General features: G+C 40.8%; 1 protein-coding gene across 2 annotated transcripts in view; it reads left to right on the top strand.

The window, feature by feature from the left end:
- Positions 1–15,139, top strand: part of tafa5a (TAFA chemokine like family member 5a) — a 229,258-nt gene that overhangs the window by 145,142 nt on the left and 68,977 nt on the right. For both annotated transcript variants that reach the window (XM_088348125.1, XM_088348124.1), the window contains exon 2: positions 1,929–2,078. In XM_088348125.1, coding sequence (XP_088204251.1) covers positions 1,929–2,078 — 150 coding nt within the window. The remainder of the gene's footprint in view (positions 1–1,928; positions 2,079–15,139) is intronic.

Below are 15,139 nucleotides of genomic sequence, written 5' to 3'. Positions count from 1 at the left end.
GATACAACATGAATGCGTTCTGAGGCAGGGATCGCAAGGTGAAATTGCCGTGTAGCAGGTGGTAGAATCTGACAGCAATTACATAATGAGTTTCGACCCCCTGTACCCCGGCCTGTGCCACAGATAAAATATTAAATTAACAAAAGTATGATATATAGCAAGTACAGTAAAGGTGGAATATATGTGATTATTGAATAACATTATGAATGAGGGCATTAGGTCAGGAGGTAGAGCTCGTCTTGGGATCAAGAGGTCGCAGGTTCGATTCCCGGCTTATCCATGTCATATGTCGAAGTGTTTGGGCAAGACACTGAATCCTTAATGCCCCCAATAAGCAGGTAAGCGCCTTGTATGCCTGCTATTGGTGTGTGAGTGTGTGTGTGTGTGTGAATGGGTAAGTGTGATGCACATTGTAAAGCGCTTTGGTAGGTCTTCATTGACTTGAAAAGCGCTATCTAAATGCAGACCATTTACCATTTAGCGTGTACAGTAGAGTTAGTGTGAGGATGCTGAAGGGAGGCAGTGGTCAGTAGCTCAGAGAGAAGGTGGATTAAAATCAAAACTGATTTTAAGCCTTTAACTCCCGAGGATTGTCATGTTCTACGAACAGTATTTTCCAACTTTTTTTGTACTGACGAAAGTTTTTAAAATCAGATTCCAGAGAGCATTTTTTTTTTTTTAGAGCTTAACCCAGGATCTATAAAAGCATAAACACTTAAACAGTGTTACAGGAGAACTTTGGAGAAAATATTAAAATTGTTTTTTAAGGTTAAATTAGAACGCTGTAATATTACAATGCTGGGTCAAATGAGTGGCCGAATTTCCTGTCAAGTTGCTGTATTCATTGGCAGAACAGATAGGTCAACTGTTTGGCAGAGTTCACGGATCTCTTAAACACCTGAGCCATAGGAGCACCACTTCCTGTTGTGTGTTTTAGACAAGTACAGCCTGGCGGCTCCCATCCCTCTCCAGGCCATTTTCCGGGTAAAGATGTACTCCTCCATATGAAAGAGATCCTACTGGTTTCAACGGTTATCTTTGGCAGAAGAAGCCTCCTGATTTGACTCTGATACAGCACTTTCATCATTTGGTTGCTGTTGAAAAAATCTGGCAGTTGCTGTGCTCCTCTGTTTGTTTGTGAAGCCACATTGATTTTTGCACCCGCCCTGCCTTTTGACTAAAGCATACACCAGTCTAACACAGTTGCACACACACACACACACACACACACACACACACACACACACACACACACACACACACACACACACACACACACACACACACACACACACACACACACACACACACTATCAGCCCAGTGATAGCATTTACTGTTTGCTGTCTACTGAACACAATGCACGATAAATTGATGTTATAATTAATAATAATAATTTCCTTTGTATTGTCATTCTGTGTAACAATGTACACAGAACGAAATGTCGATACACCTGACCCGCGAGCCGATGCAGCCGCAGCCAACAGAGGGCGCCGCCATTTTACCAATGTTATAAGTCTTTGGTATGACTCGGCCGAGGCGCGAACCAGCGACCTCCCAGTCTCAAAGCGGGCGCCTTACCATCTAGGCTACTGAGCTGGTATAAAAAAATATGGCAATTAAGTAAATTCGATTAAAAATCCACAGAGCGATGAACCAGCGATAACCAAAGTGCATGCATACTTAGATCCCAAACAAAAACATGATCTGTTTTTTCTCGTGGGTGATAGAAATGCAGTTAAACAATGTCACTCTGCTATCTTGTCATGATTTATTGGGTGCGCCACATTGTGATGTCTACTAGCGCCTTGCTACTCGCGCAGACTTCTGCACGTGTCAGGAAACGACAGTGCGGCAGATTGTTGGATCTTGCCCCGCGTTGGTTTCTCCGTGTCTGACCCCGCTCCCTGCCGTGTTTTGTGGTCTGCAGGCCAGCTGGCAGCAGGGACATGTGAAATTGTGCTGCTGGACAGGGACAGCAGCCAACCTCGGCGGACCATCGCAAGGCAGACGGCCCGCTGCGCCTGCAAGAAGGGCCAGATCGCGGGCACCACCAGAGCCAGACCCGCCTGTGTGGACGGTAAGCTCATAGTCACATGCTCGTCCTGAGGCACACATTTAGTAGATTAAATCTAATGCAGGTGATGATAAATTGAGATTTTACATGTGGGGCTATTTTTTTGTTTTACATTTGTTTATCATATTTATTTGTATTTGTTTCATTATAAATGTGTACTTATATGCCATTCATTTTACATACGTATTTGTTCGTATTTATTTATCTGACTTATTTTGGCCGATAGAAGATTGGATTGGGCTGCTTGAAGTGGTCGCTGGTTGGAAGATGTAGTACCCAATTTGGCTGCCAAAGGCCAGTAGAGACCCCATGAACGCAGACCACACACAAGTAAATGTTTGAATTTGTTGGTATGAATTGGGGGTGCCTTGACACAAAACTTAGATAAATAAACTCGAAGGCAATGTTGTACATTTTCCCAAATATTGGTTCGTCCGTTTCAGAGCCTATAAGCTACGTATACAAACACAAATCAGGTTTCCAAAAGTAGATTAGATTTCGAAATGTTTCATCTTATTCATTATTTCTCTATTTATTTTATTTTTAGTTAATTATGCCTATTTTTTATGTATGTATGTATTTTTTATTTTAGTATGTATGTATATTTATTTTTATCTATTAATCTGTATTTACTTTCATTTACCTATGCTTGTTTGAAGGAAGTGGCAAATGTTTACCAGAATGGAAACTCATGGCTCGTTGGAGTGGTTAATTCTCGGACAAAGACTTGCTATAGACGAAAATACTAGTCTCGAGTCAAGACATTCTTTTGTTGCTGAAATATGAAAAAGAGGTATATGTGTATATGTTTTTTAATAATCACATTGCATTAGCAGCTGCAGTTGTATACATATCTCCCACAAGGAGTGACGCTACCTACTGGCATTAGAATAGCTTCCGATCCTTGACATTAAAAAAGCGTTATTTGTTATTGCACGCTCTATTTTTACGTGCAAAAAGCATTTAATCTCCAGATTACAAAAAATAAACGAACAAACATGTGGTTGTTTAAAACTTGAATTGGCAAACTTTCATTGTAACGTAAATCTAATTTGATCGTTAAATCACTTTATTGGCACACAAAGATTTATTCTCGCTACAAAATAATAAAGCTGTATACTTTAACTCTTTAAGTCAAGATGTTTTCCGTTGTTTTTTGGATGCGAAAAAGTGAAAGTCTTTTTTAAATGTTGACGGGTGTTAAGGTGAGAAAAATGGTAGTCCAACACGTAAATCAGTGGTGTTGGTAGCTATGCATTAGTGCTGTCACTTGCTAATATGCTCACCAGTTCATAGTCTGGTGTTATTTATGGCTCTTGCAACTAGCATTTGTGACGTTAAACACAAATACACTTATTGCCAGTGAGAATACCACAACATAATTGCTAAATCAACAAAATAGGGTTTATGATCCATGATTTTTTTATGAAATAATGCATGATAAGAAATATATCAATATATATAGCACTAATGCATATATATATATATACTGTATATATATATACTGTATATATATATATATATATATATATATATATATATATATATATATATATATATATATATATATATATATATATATATATATATATTTATATATATATATATATATATATATATATATATATATATATATATATATATATATATATATATATATATATATATATATATATATATATATATCTCATCTCATCTCATCAGCCGTACCGCTTATCCTCATTAGGGTCACGGGGGGGCTGGAGCCCATCCCAGCCATCTCCGGGCAGTGGGCAGGGGACACCCTAAACTGGTTGCCAGCGAATCGCAGGGCACACAGGGACAGACAACTCATTCGCTCATTCACACCTAGGGACAATTTGGACCGGCCAATTATATGTATATATATATATATATATATATATATATATATATATATATATATATATATATATATATATATATATATATATATATATATATATATATATATATATATATATATATATATATATATATATATATATATATATATATATATATATATATATATAGATAGATACTTGGTATATATGTATTATTTGGGTGAAAAAGTATCCCAACCGATTACCACGCATGAATATTCTTCCGTTTTTAAGTACAAAGTTGTCTAATGAAATTGTGACTCAGCCGTTTTTGTCCTGCCTCAGCATGAAAGCACTGGGTTGAATTTCGTCTCGTCATTTCGGGTTATTCTTACACGGATCGATTGTCGTTTATATGTTCCACTTCCTCGTATCGATCAAGCCACGAATCAAACGTATGCAAAAACATTGCGGACATAAAACTGAACTTTGAGAGGAGCGTTATAATTTACAATTCGCTGCTCTGCGGAATTGCCTGGCGTCCAAATAAAAACTTTATTGCGGTTTATATTTCAAAATCCCAAGGCTTGCTATTATATGCATGCAAATATGCTTATCCGTGCAAGCGCAGGTTTATTTGTTGAGAGTTGGGAAGCGGGAGAGTAAGAACGCTGGCAGCGTGACCTCTTGTAAATGATCTGTGATTTCCATTTGTTATTGAACGTAGAGCAATCATTTATTTTGAAGGATTTATTGAAAAATATCCGGATATAAAGGTTCTTCTTCTTCTTCTTCGAGTTTAACGGCGGTTGCCATCCATCACTTTGGTGCTGTACCAGTATAAAAGTAGATTAATCTTAACTCATTCACAGGCCTTAAGGGGTATGGATCCATGTTTTGTTTTGACAGGGCCTGGCATCAAAAAAAGTTTATGAAAAGAAGGAAAACCTAGTTTTGTTTCATTCTTTTCTTGTCATTTTTTATATTTAACTTTTATTTGTAGTTATTTTCATTTAAATCTGGTTAAGTATATGTTACTATTTTTTAATTTTATCTACTTGATTGAAACATTAATTTAATTATGCTCCAGATTACTGACACCAAAAAGTAGCACATTACTCTGAGAGTAACTACTGTATCCGGTTACAAATACCGGTATATACTCGCTAAAAAGCTGACACCCTGGAACTGCTTTGAAATAGGAACTTAAATGAATAGAAGAAATCGTGTGCACCTACCTGTAGAAGCAGCGAACCCCTCATATTCCTTGGCATGTGTAATCTTGAGAGCTTGGAAGCTAGCCGAGACAATCCACATTTATTTTTGTATCTGGGCTTCAAACCACTCAAAAATCCTTCTTGATTTTTTGGGTACTTTTTCTCTATGTTTTTTGTTTCATTTTAAAAACTACTACTAAGGGTTTGGCGCAGCTCATCACAAAGTATCAAGCCTCTGGGGATTATTTCAGTATGAAAAATCATTACAAATTTTAGGAGTAGCTTTGGTCTTATCTTTGTCCACACACCAAGGGGAGCCCTCACTTTCTAGTTTTGCTTTCTAAAACCAATGATTCAAGTGTGTAGGCAGCCCCAGATGGCAAGTATAGGTGTACTTAAGCAGTGTGGTCATACTAGCGAATATATGGAAATACTAAAAAGATAAGTCACTTTGTCATTGTGAGGGCAGAGAGGGATCACGTTTTGTGCAAGTCGTGGAAACACGATGGCCATGGTGACCAAAATCGTGTGGTCAACTTACAGGAAACATGGGGCTCTGACAAGTTCTTGCATAAGTTCAGTGTTCTCACAAAAAAACAATAACGTTATTTTGCAAGGAAAGTGTCCCTGCGCTAATGGGAAGCATTGTTTAAGTTTTGGATGTATCGTCAATAAAAAAAGAGAAAAATACAACAATACAGGAGTCAGAATTCTGCTTGATTTAGATCCTTTCACAAAAAGCCATTTTTCTCCGAACTGGTTTGGGAAACTAAGCAAAGTGCTGTTAATCTAACAATGCAATAGTAAATGCAGACATTTTTTTTCGACTGAAAGTTGAGGGTTAAAGGTAATATCTTGGGCCAGGGCCCAAACCTGAACTGATTGCGGGCCGAACCATCATTAAGTTGGTCCAGCTGGGCTTCTCTCACGCCGTATATAGTTTTCTGTGCATTTCTGTTTATTATGGCGCTGCACTTGCAGTGCATACTTAATTTGAGGGATTCGACCCTAAGTAAAACCCCAAGCTGCGTAGTTCAGCCCTAAACGCACAGGTTGGCGCTGAGATAAGCGTGGCCTAAGTAAACCTTTTGCTGCAAATTAAAACTTCGGGTTTATTTCGGGCTTGGTTATCTAATCAGGTTGATCCGTCAGGTTTGGGCGGGTATGGGTTTATATACCCGCGACCCTGGTCGCTGCCGAGCTCAATTTTATAGGCCTGATCATACCACTATTGAGCGTTCAAGGTTGATAGCGCGTTACAGTACTAATTAAAGAGAGAAGTATTTGCGTTCCTTTGTAACACGCTAGCCCCGACCCGATTTTTAATGTATCCACAATATATGACAATGGTGCAAATGGGAAGCCAATCAGTTCTATTCCAGCGGAGTCCTTCAGGTTGGACTTTACGGACACCCTTGCCAGACAATTTAAGTTAATGCATAACCGCCAGGTCACCTCGTCTTAACGGTCGTGTCCTGCCGGGAAATTGGGTTTTCTTTATTTTTAGAGACCTGTCCTGGCTCGATCGTACTTTCTGAAGATACCCTCCGCAATTTCCTCCTCCCAATTCACTTTATCTTGGAGCTAGCTTGGTGATGTTTGAGCTGAGCCGCGACAAAAGAAGCTGTGAAGATTCAGACAGAGGACGCGGCGCCTTCTATTATGCCTTGCGAAATGTGTCGGCTTCTTATCCGGCAGTCACTTGTCAGCTGCCTGTTTCAGCACTGAAATAAAGAATTGTGTTATCTGTTACACAAGCGGCTTAATGGTGAGGTCATTAAGATATACTTCAATCAGCAGGGTCCGAACTCTTTGGGAATACAACATCTGAGGGCCTCTTTGTTGAAACCAATCAAGCCATTTTAATTTTTTAAAATGTTTTCCTTCCAAAATATTTTAGTGTTTTAACAAGTGTGGTATGAGACCTTGTTTAGTGTTCTGCAGGATATTGCCCAATTTTGTTATTGCAAAACGCATGCCATTGTTCAGTAATTCCTATCCCTATAAAATTGAAAAAATTCAAAGGAAATTTACATGATGTGAACATTCATCTCTGATTGAAAATGCAGGATTCATCTCTGACAATGCAATTTTTTGTAAGACAAGTGCACAAGCAGAGACCTTTTATTCCAAATATTTTCTCACATTACTTATACATTATTTGTAAAACAGGTTCGGGAGGGAACACAAATCATTTGTATCTGGAATTGGCAAAAGTGGAAGAGGTCTAAATATAATGGAAGCTAGAGCTCTTGTTGGTGATAGAAAGGAGTGGAGAGGTGTTGTGAAAGGATAGTGGGATTGTGGACGCGTTCTTAAGGATGGGCTGGGCACCCGTATGATGCGGCAGGGGTAAACCAGTGAAAGCTGTCGGGCCCTGCTGTTGAACAAAAGAGTGTGTTGTGTCTTCTGACCCGAGTGACATGGCTGCTTTCTGATGTCCCATTTCATCTGGAGGGACGAAAGCATGACCAACTTGGGTGCCGAGGTGCCTAACTTGTTTGCGTGTTTGGGCAATTGGGTTGGCCATGGTCCAAAAATGTTTTGTGTGTTTTTTTTTTGCTATTTATTTCCCTTTCATTTTCTTTGTTATAGTATGTGTGTGTCTTGCTTTCGGTCACCCCTCCTGAGGGATATGACCAAGGTAGATAAATAGATAGATCGAATAGATATACAGTGGAACCTCGGTTCTCGACTATAATCCGTTCCAGAACACTGTTCGAAAACCGATTTGTACAATCACCGAAATCGTTTTTTTCCCATTAAAAGTAATGTAAAATCGTTTTAATCCGTTCCAACACCCTGAATGTTTACCTTGAACGTAAACATGAAGCTAACCCAGGCTAACGCATACGAAATATTACGTTAACATGAACCTGTAAAAATAAAAAAAATCAGGTCGTTTACACGTCATTTAGCACCCGGGTCCCCACAAAAAGTGACTAGCGCTTCATTGGAAAGGGAGCTCCATTCAAACACCCTGAATGTTTTACGTAAACAAAGCTAACTGAGGCTAATCGTACGTACGTGTTATCGTAATCTTCCGTACGAAAGATTAGGCTAACATGGACGTGTAAAAATAAAAAAAAAGGATTATGAATAGGATTTCTTACCTTTGTGGTGGACGGTCGGGAGAGAAAAATCATCAAACGTTTTTCAACCTCTTCCAAAACTTGCGGCAGTTGCTTGCTTATAGCGCTAACTTCCTTAGCCTCATCACTCGATTTCACAGCCTCCTTATTCTTTACTATCGTAATGATAGTAGATTTAGCCATGCTGTATTCACTAGCAAGATCGGATATTCGTACACTTCTTTCATATTTAGCTATTATGTCTTTCTTAAAGGCAATAGTTGTGCGAACAACTTGTCTTTTTTCACCTGTCCTGCTTGCACCGACCTTCTTCGGTGGCATAATTAGGGGCTAAAACACCCGTACGCCGCTCAGCATCGCTCCCTAGCGTACCGGAGTTCGAACTCTGATTTTTTGAACGAACAGCGAAGCAAAAATTCCTCGAAATTTTTGGTCGAACACCAATTTGTCCGAACTGAGAGGCGTTCGAAAACCGAGGTTCCACTGTAGAAAATATAAAAAAAGGAAATTAAGTATAAAAGTGTCTTTGACACTATCAACAAACTGTAAAAATCACAGGTAGAAATGTCAACTTTGTATTTTTTTTAAAACGGACACTGTGTATTATTTAAAGCCTCCCAATGGCAAAAAAATATTTAATCAATTAAAAAAATATTGATCTGAATGATCAAGACATGCGAAAGGTCCTCGGTTCAAGACCGTGTGTAAACATGTGTTGGCCTGGAGAGAGATGTGTACCGCCAGGCTGTACTTGCCCAAGACACAGCAAAGGAAACGGTGCCCCTACAACCCGAGGGGTAAAGGTATCCAACCAACCAACAAACTTGAACTATAATACAAAGTTGTATGTTTTTAAATACAAGTAGGTCGAGAAATTATCATTTAATTACCTAAAACGAGCCTCACCTAAAGAGAGCAAACAAAATGTTTCGCCATCTTGCTGCAACAGGTACCGAAAAAACTTTAAAACTAAAATGTTAAACATTACATTCAGGTCCAGGCTTCTCTCGCTAACTTTTTTTTTTTTTTTTCTTAATCATCCACCCGTCATTTTTCTTAGTGGGGGATCTGCTCAGTGACGCCCACGCTCATTGGCACTTTCGGACCCAGAAACATAGGCACAGAGTCAGCTTAAATCACCCTTCTTCTTCGCAAGTCCTCACGGATAAAACATGAAAATTCGGGTTTGCTGTGGGCTCGGTCCTGGAATAAAGTTAATTGGTCGGGCTTTGGCTGGTCCGGACTTTAATACTCGCAGGTCCAGTTCGGGTCGGTCTGGATTATTTTTGTTCTTATCTTACCTCTACCTTGAGTCCTCGTAGATTGTACCTGAAAACAAATTGGCTGCACTACACTAAGCAGCGACATCTAGTGGTCAAATAATACAAAACATGGTGGGAGCTCCAGAAAATCAATGGCTGTCGTCTTTTAAATCCAACATAAGCAAGCGGGCTAGCCCCTGAGTTTTTCAAGTGAAAGCGGGGAACTACAGAATCCCGTGTCATCTACCATGCTTTTGCTATGACGGGTGAATGACTGCATGCTCCTTTCCATGCCAATGCTAATATGCATTAAGCAACGTTACAAGCTCTGGAAAGGCGGCGATGGGAACAAGAGCATGTGTTGGACAGACATTATTCGTGCTTATTTTGGAAACGACCAGAGTTGCAATCCTAGTGCATCAAGCCACTGGCTTGATTTGATCCCGGGTGGGGTGGGGTGGATTTGAGAGGGAGGGGCCTGTTGGGGAAACATGTCATGTCAGCTCCTGCAGCCAGTTAGCAAGCTAGCCGCTACAACGAAACTCTCCTCCGGAGGGAGCAGGACTAGAAAAAGACGGTGTGGTGCCGAATGTGTAATGCAAAGGGAAAGCGCTCCCTCTGTGTTTTTTTTTTCTTTTTATGTCTGTTGACCTGTTTTTCTTTTTTTTTTCATCCCTCCTCCCACGCTCTGCTTTACATTCACACGGAAATTGTCGGCCACGGGAAGCCTTTTTCAAGGAGAGGGGCCTATAACCTATAACATAGCTACCCCTAGTGATGTAGTGATACTCAACATATTAATAATGAAGAAAGACACATTTATGGTGATTTTTAATAAAGACTTGTGTATATATATATATATATATATATATATATATATATATATATATATATATATATATATATATATATATATATATATATATATATATATATATATATATATATATATATATATAAATATATATAAATATATATATTAAACAACTTCTTTGACATGTTTGGCTAATATTTTACCCCTTGTTCATCGCGGTGACCAGAACCCACCGCTGATTGTAAAAATCCACGAAGTAGCAGCTATCGATCTTTAACATGGGCTCTGCCAGCCCCTTGTTTGCAGCAATAGTAAACTGGGATAATGGATCATGGCCACCAGGGTGCTAGTCATTTTAGGCGGAAACGAATGGGGGAAAAAAGCTGCAGAGTGTTACGAAAATGTTATCCCTCCAATAACACATTTTAGAAATATTCAACTGGGGATAATAGAGCGTGGACAAAATATTGCATTTCATTTTAGGCGGGACCTCAAAGGCACATTTAGGCAGCTAGAACCATAAGGTCCTCTGCTTTCAGCAATAGATGACGGGTTGCTGTTCATTTTAGGCTCTCAGCAAAATTCTACTGGGGATAATGGATCATGGATACAGGTGTTGATAATTTAAGGCAGAAAGCATATGAAAATAAGAGTCCCCAAGCATAACACATATTTTCTCTAAGCCCTGCTTTCAGAACTGGGGATAATGGAGCACGGCCAAAACACAGTAGTTCATTTTAGGCGGGCCTCAAAGACACTATTTAATGGCCTGATCCCCAGGCTATGGTTCGCCAGGAGCTGCTACTATCATTGAGCCTTTTTGGTTGCTCCTGCTAGCCACTCGAGTTAGCCACCTACCCCAGCACTGACCAGCTCCAACTGTTTGCTCTTCTCACCCGCACCGGTTGTATCGAGTTTGCCCTTTCGTTTTTTGTCACAGGCCGAGGTTTACACCAGCTTCATGTCTTATTGCTGGCCAAAATTCATTAAAATATGGGAGTAGGATTCCGAATTTTGTCAAGTGGTATTCTCCGGGCTTCCGTAGTTTGTCTTCTTAGAATGCACACGACCTCTAGTGGTAAATTATTCCACGTTGTCACATTAAGAAAAAAAACAATCACACCCAAGTCTCCTCAATCTTGTCGTCTTCACGTGAATGTCCCATTTATAATTCCAAGACGCTATTATATCTGAGCTCCAGCAATGAGATAATCTTTCATTTGCATTGCGATCGCATTTTCCTTTTTGTAACGGCACGCTCAATTGCTTTCCTTGCATGATTTGCTTTAATCCACGTCTGCTTTTCTTGCAATCCTTATAATTAATCATCCAGCGCAAACAGCTCTTATCCAACAACCTTCCCAACCCCCCCACCAATTTGCCACCAAAATGAAGCGATCCCACTCTCATTATATCAGCGTGTGGTCGCTGTGATTGCGTCTGCCATTTAGTATGAGGATGAGAGAGCTATTTGGTGTCGAAGCAGATAATAAAACAAGGTAACGTTTTAAGATTTTTGGCTGCAATTCAGTGCAGAGTGTAAAACATCTCTTGTACTAAACGAGGCCAGTTTCTCATGCATTATGCCTGATATCACACTGGACTAGTCAGCAAGATGAGCTCTATAGAGATAACTAAATTATTTAAAACAAGTAATAAAACGCGGTGGACTTTGCATCACTTTTATTAGCAGTGGCTTTTAGCAGATATGTAGGCTTTTAGGTTTCTAAGAACTTGTACCTTAAACGTGATATTTAAAAAGTTTTTTGTTTTTGTTTTTTCAGGGCAAAAAAAAGTTGAATTGTTGATTGCTGAAGAATGCTTCAGAAATGCAAATATATATTTTTTTAACACGTTAATGTAAAAAAATGTCCCCAGTCTTTGTGAATAAATATGTTGTGTTTAGAAAAAAATCCCTTGTCGTCTATGATTATAATATGCAGGGTAGGTTACTAAATAAGCCTGAATGAAAAAGCATACCGAAAAACAAAGTTAAAAAAAATAGGAGTGTATCTTTTAGCGGTACTTCCAGCCTCAGAACAAAAAGTCTAGAGTGAAGTATAGAGTGTACCCCCGGATACAGCCTTAGTTTTCACTTTTGGGTGTGGAATAAGGTATTTATCAGGCGCTCTTTACAGCATTTTCCTTGCTAGAGAACATCAACAACATATTTTTGTCCCAAAAACATCTATTTTGGGCTGTTAGTGCAGTTGAAAAAAAAGGATGGTGGTATTCTTCCCGGGCATTTCGGGCTGATGCACCTCCTGCTTTGGAAATTCTAATGTACCCTGAACACCCACGCCTAAATAGGTCATCTTCTGGGGACCACCGGTCATTGATGTCTTGCTCCTTTAACTTCAGGAAATGTCCTGGTGGCGGAATGATGGCCGGGAATTCTCCCTGCCAACCCCACTGATGCCCTAAGTGCTGCGTGAAGGCTCCCAGCTCCTATTATTCATCTGCAGCAACAGCCAAAAGTTGCCTCTTCTAACAGCACTTTTGTTGCTCCCTGGTTGCCAGCTCCTGTGCACCCAAAGTGTTTCAGGATGCAAGATGTTAACGAGCCCACAAAACCCCTTGACCCCACCTCAACTAAGCATACTGTAGTTTTCCAGTCCACCTCCCTGCACTCGGCTGCCAGGACTTCGAAATTTTACACGTTTCCTCTTATATGCTGCCTTTATTCTCTCCTCCTGAGGGACAGTGAACTCTTCCAGGATGGCCGCCTTGCTGACCACAGCACCATGTATGGCCGCAATGATGTTTCGGCAATTTCCCATTCACCTGCCAGTTAGAAAAGCTTTCCCATGTTTAATGAATGGGAGGCCTTGGTGTTTTCACCAGTGTTATTACCAGATCTTGTAAACTGGATGATATGTCTTAATGGGGTAGCTGGGCGACTGTTTGCTTCCCGTCTGCAAGCTTCGCCTATCTCTGCCAGCCTCTTCAGGACAGCATCGTGTCGCAATCTGTAGCCGCCTTGGGACAGTGCAATGTTGCTGCCCGAGAGGCTGTGTTGAGGGCAGATCTCTTCAGTGCCGAACAACAGGTGGAGATTTTGAGGCCAGGGGAGCGTGTTGTAGGTTTCCTGGATCAGGAAGCTGAGCCTGGCTTGAAGGATCTTCAACAGGTCGCGCCAAGACATAGGCCTGTCCATAACACCTTCCCATGGTGTCCAGCTGCCATGTCTGCTCTGCGAAACTGGTTTGATGGTATGGCGTTCCTGCTCCAACCTTTTCACTTCCATCACTTTGGTTAACCTTGCCCGCCTGGAAGACTGGGTTCATCCTGCTTCATTCAGCACCTGAGCTCGCAGCCCCCCGTCCCCTACTTTTCAAGTGTTCTGCCCCTGCATCATTCACAATAGTGCACTAACTCTTTTATAATGGCACCTTTTATACATCGTATTCACTTTTAAACATTTTATTCAGTCTTATTTCTTGTATGGACTTCAGCACTTTACTGTTGAACATTGGATTATTGTATGTATGTGGGTGGGTGATCCATTCTACTCTGTGTGCCTTTTAATTGCCCCTTGAGGACAAATAAAGTGTTTTGATTGATGGATTGATGGATTGATGGATTAATGGATTGATGGATTGATGGATTGATGGATTGATGGATTGATGGATTGATGGATTGATGGATTGATGGATTGATGGATTGATGGATTGATTGATTGATTGATTGATTGATTGATTGATTGATTGATTTGACCAGAAGCGAGGCGCCTCGCCCCAATCAAGAACTGCTCACCTTACATGGACCCGGCTGACCACCTCAATGTGTTTTAGCCTAACGATTACCTGGTCCACCTTCTTTTTTTCCTTTGACCTCCTTCCTGTTCAAACTTTGGTGCCTGCAGCCCTAACCAGATGGTTGTAAGACTCTCTCACTTACATCTCAAATATATCCGGGCCTCCTCCTTCTTGTATCCCAGACCGATAGAATGCAGAGGCAGTTCGGGTATGTTTCGACCGAAGAGGCCTACGTCTGAGAGGCATCTTGGCAGCCCCAACCGCTTAATGATAAAAGAGTTTGCCAGCTGATCCAGCTAGCTTGCCATTGAGGAAGGGGACCACACTCACTGTCAACGGCCACAACACTTGATGATACAGTATGTGCTGGTAAAACTATACTTATTATTTGCCTGAGAGCTAACTCTGATGGATCCTGGCTAGAGTATGCGCAAGCTGCCTTTTTACAGCATCCCCCGCCTGCTTTTTGGAGAGCTCTGCTGTGTAGAGCGCCCCAGACTACAAGTGGGCTGCTTTGATAGTAGTGGGGTCTTCCCCTGCAGTAATGATGGTATGGTCCTTTCTTTATGGACAGGCTTTCGAGACATTGATGGCTTGACTTTTATTATTGCCCAGTCTACAAGCTCATCAATCCTCTTCAGCAATCTTGATGTACATGCTTCTGTCCCGAAAATGGTTGTGACATCATCCATGAAACCTCGAAGCGGTCGTAGCCATAATGAGTATGGACAGTATGGGAGAGATTAGATATCTCATTGCTAAACCGACTTTAAGCTGCTGCCATTGTATTGTGAAGTCCAGGTGGGAACAGCACATTTGCAAGTCTGCAAAATACTTGGCCGCTATGCCTTTAATGCAGTATGGCGTATGGAAAAAGTCCAAGCCAGCGCTGACCAGCTGGTGTGGGACGGACCCGTAAGCATTGCCAAGATCCAACCACACTACATGGAAGTCGCTCTTCTCCTTTGTATTTGCTCCCATGTGATGGCCGAGTGCTCCACGCACTCTGGGAATCCTGGGACACCAGCTTTCTGGGGAGACTGGGGGCTAGCTTGGGAAAATACCCCGGGGATCCCAGAGGGTGGATTTTGCTGGGTC

This window comes from Urocampus carinirostris, chromosome 11 (assembly GCF_059441175.1).
Source record: "Urocampus carinirostris isolate Australia breed hairy pipefish chromosome 11, RoL_Ucar_1.0, whole genome shotgun sequence".
In the NCBI taxonomy this organism is placed as follows: Eukaryota; Metazoa; Chordata; class Actinopteri; order Syngnathiformes; family Syngnathidae; genus Urocampus; species Urocampus carinirostris.
Note: the sequence above shows the minus strand (reverse complement) of the source record. Positions and strands in the feature narration are given on the sequence as shown.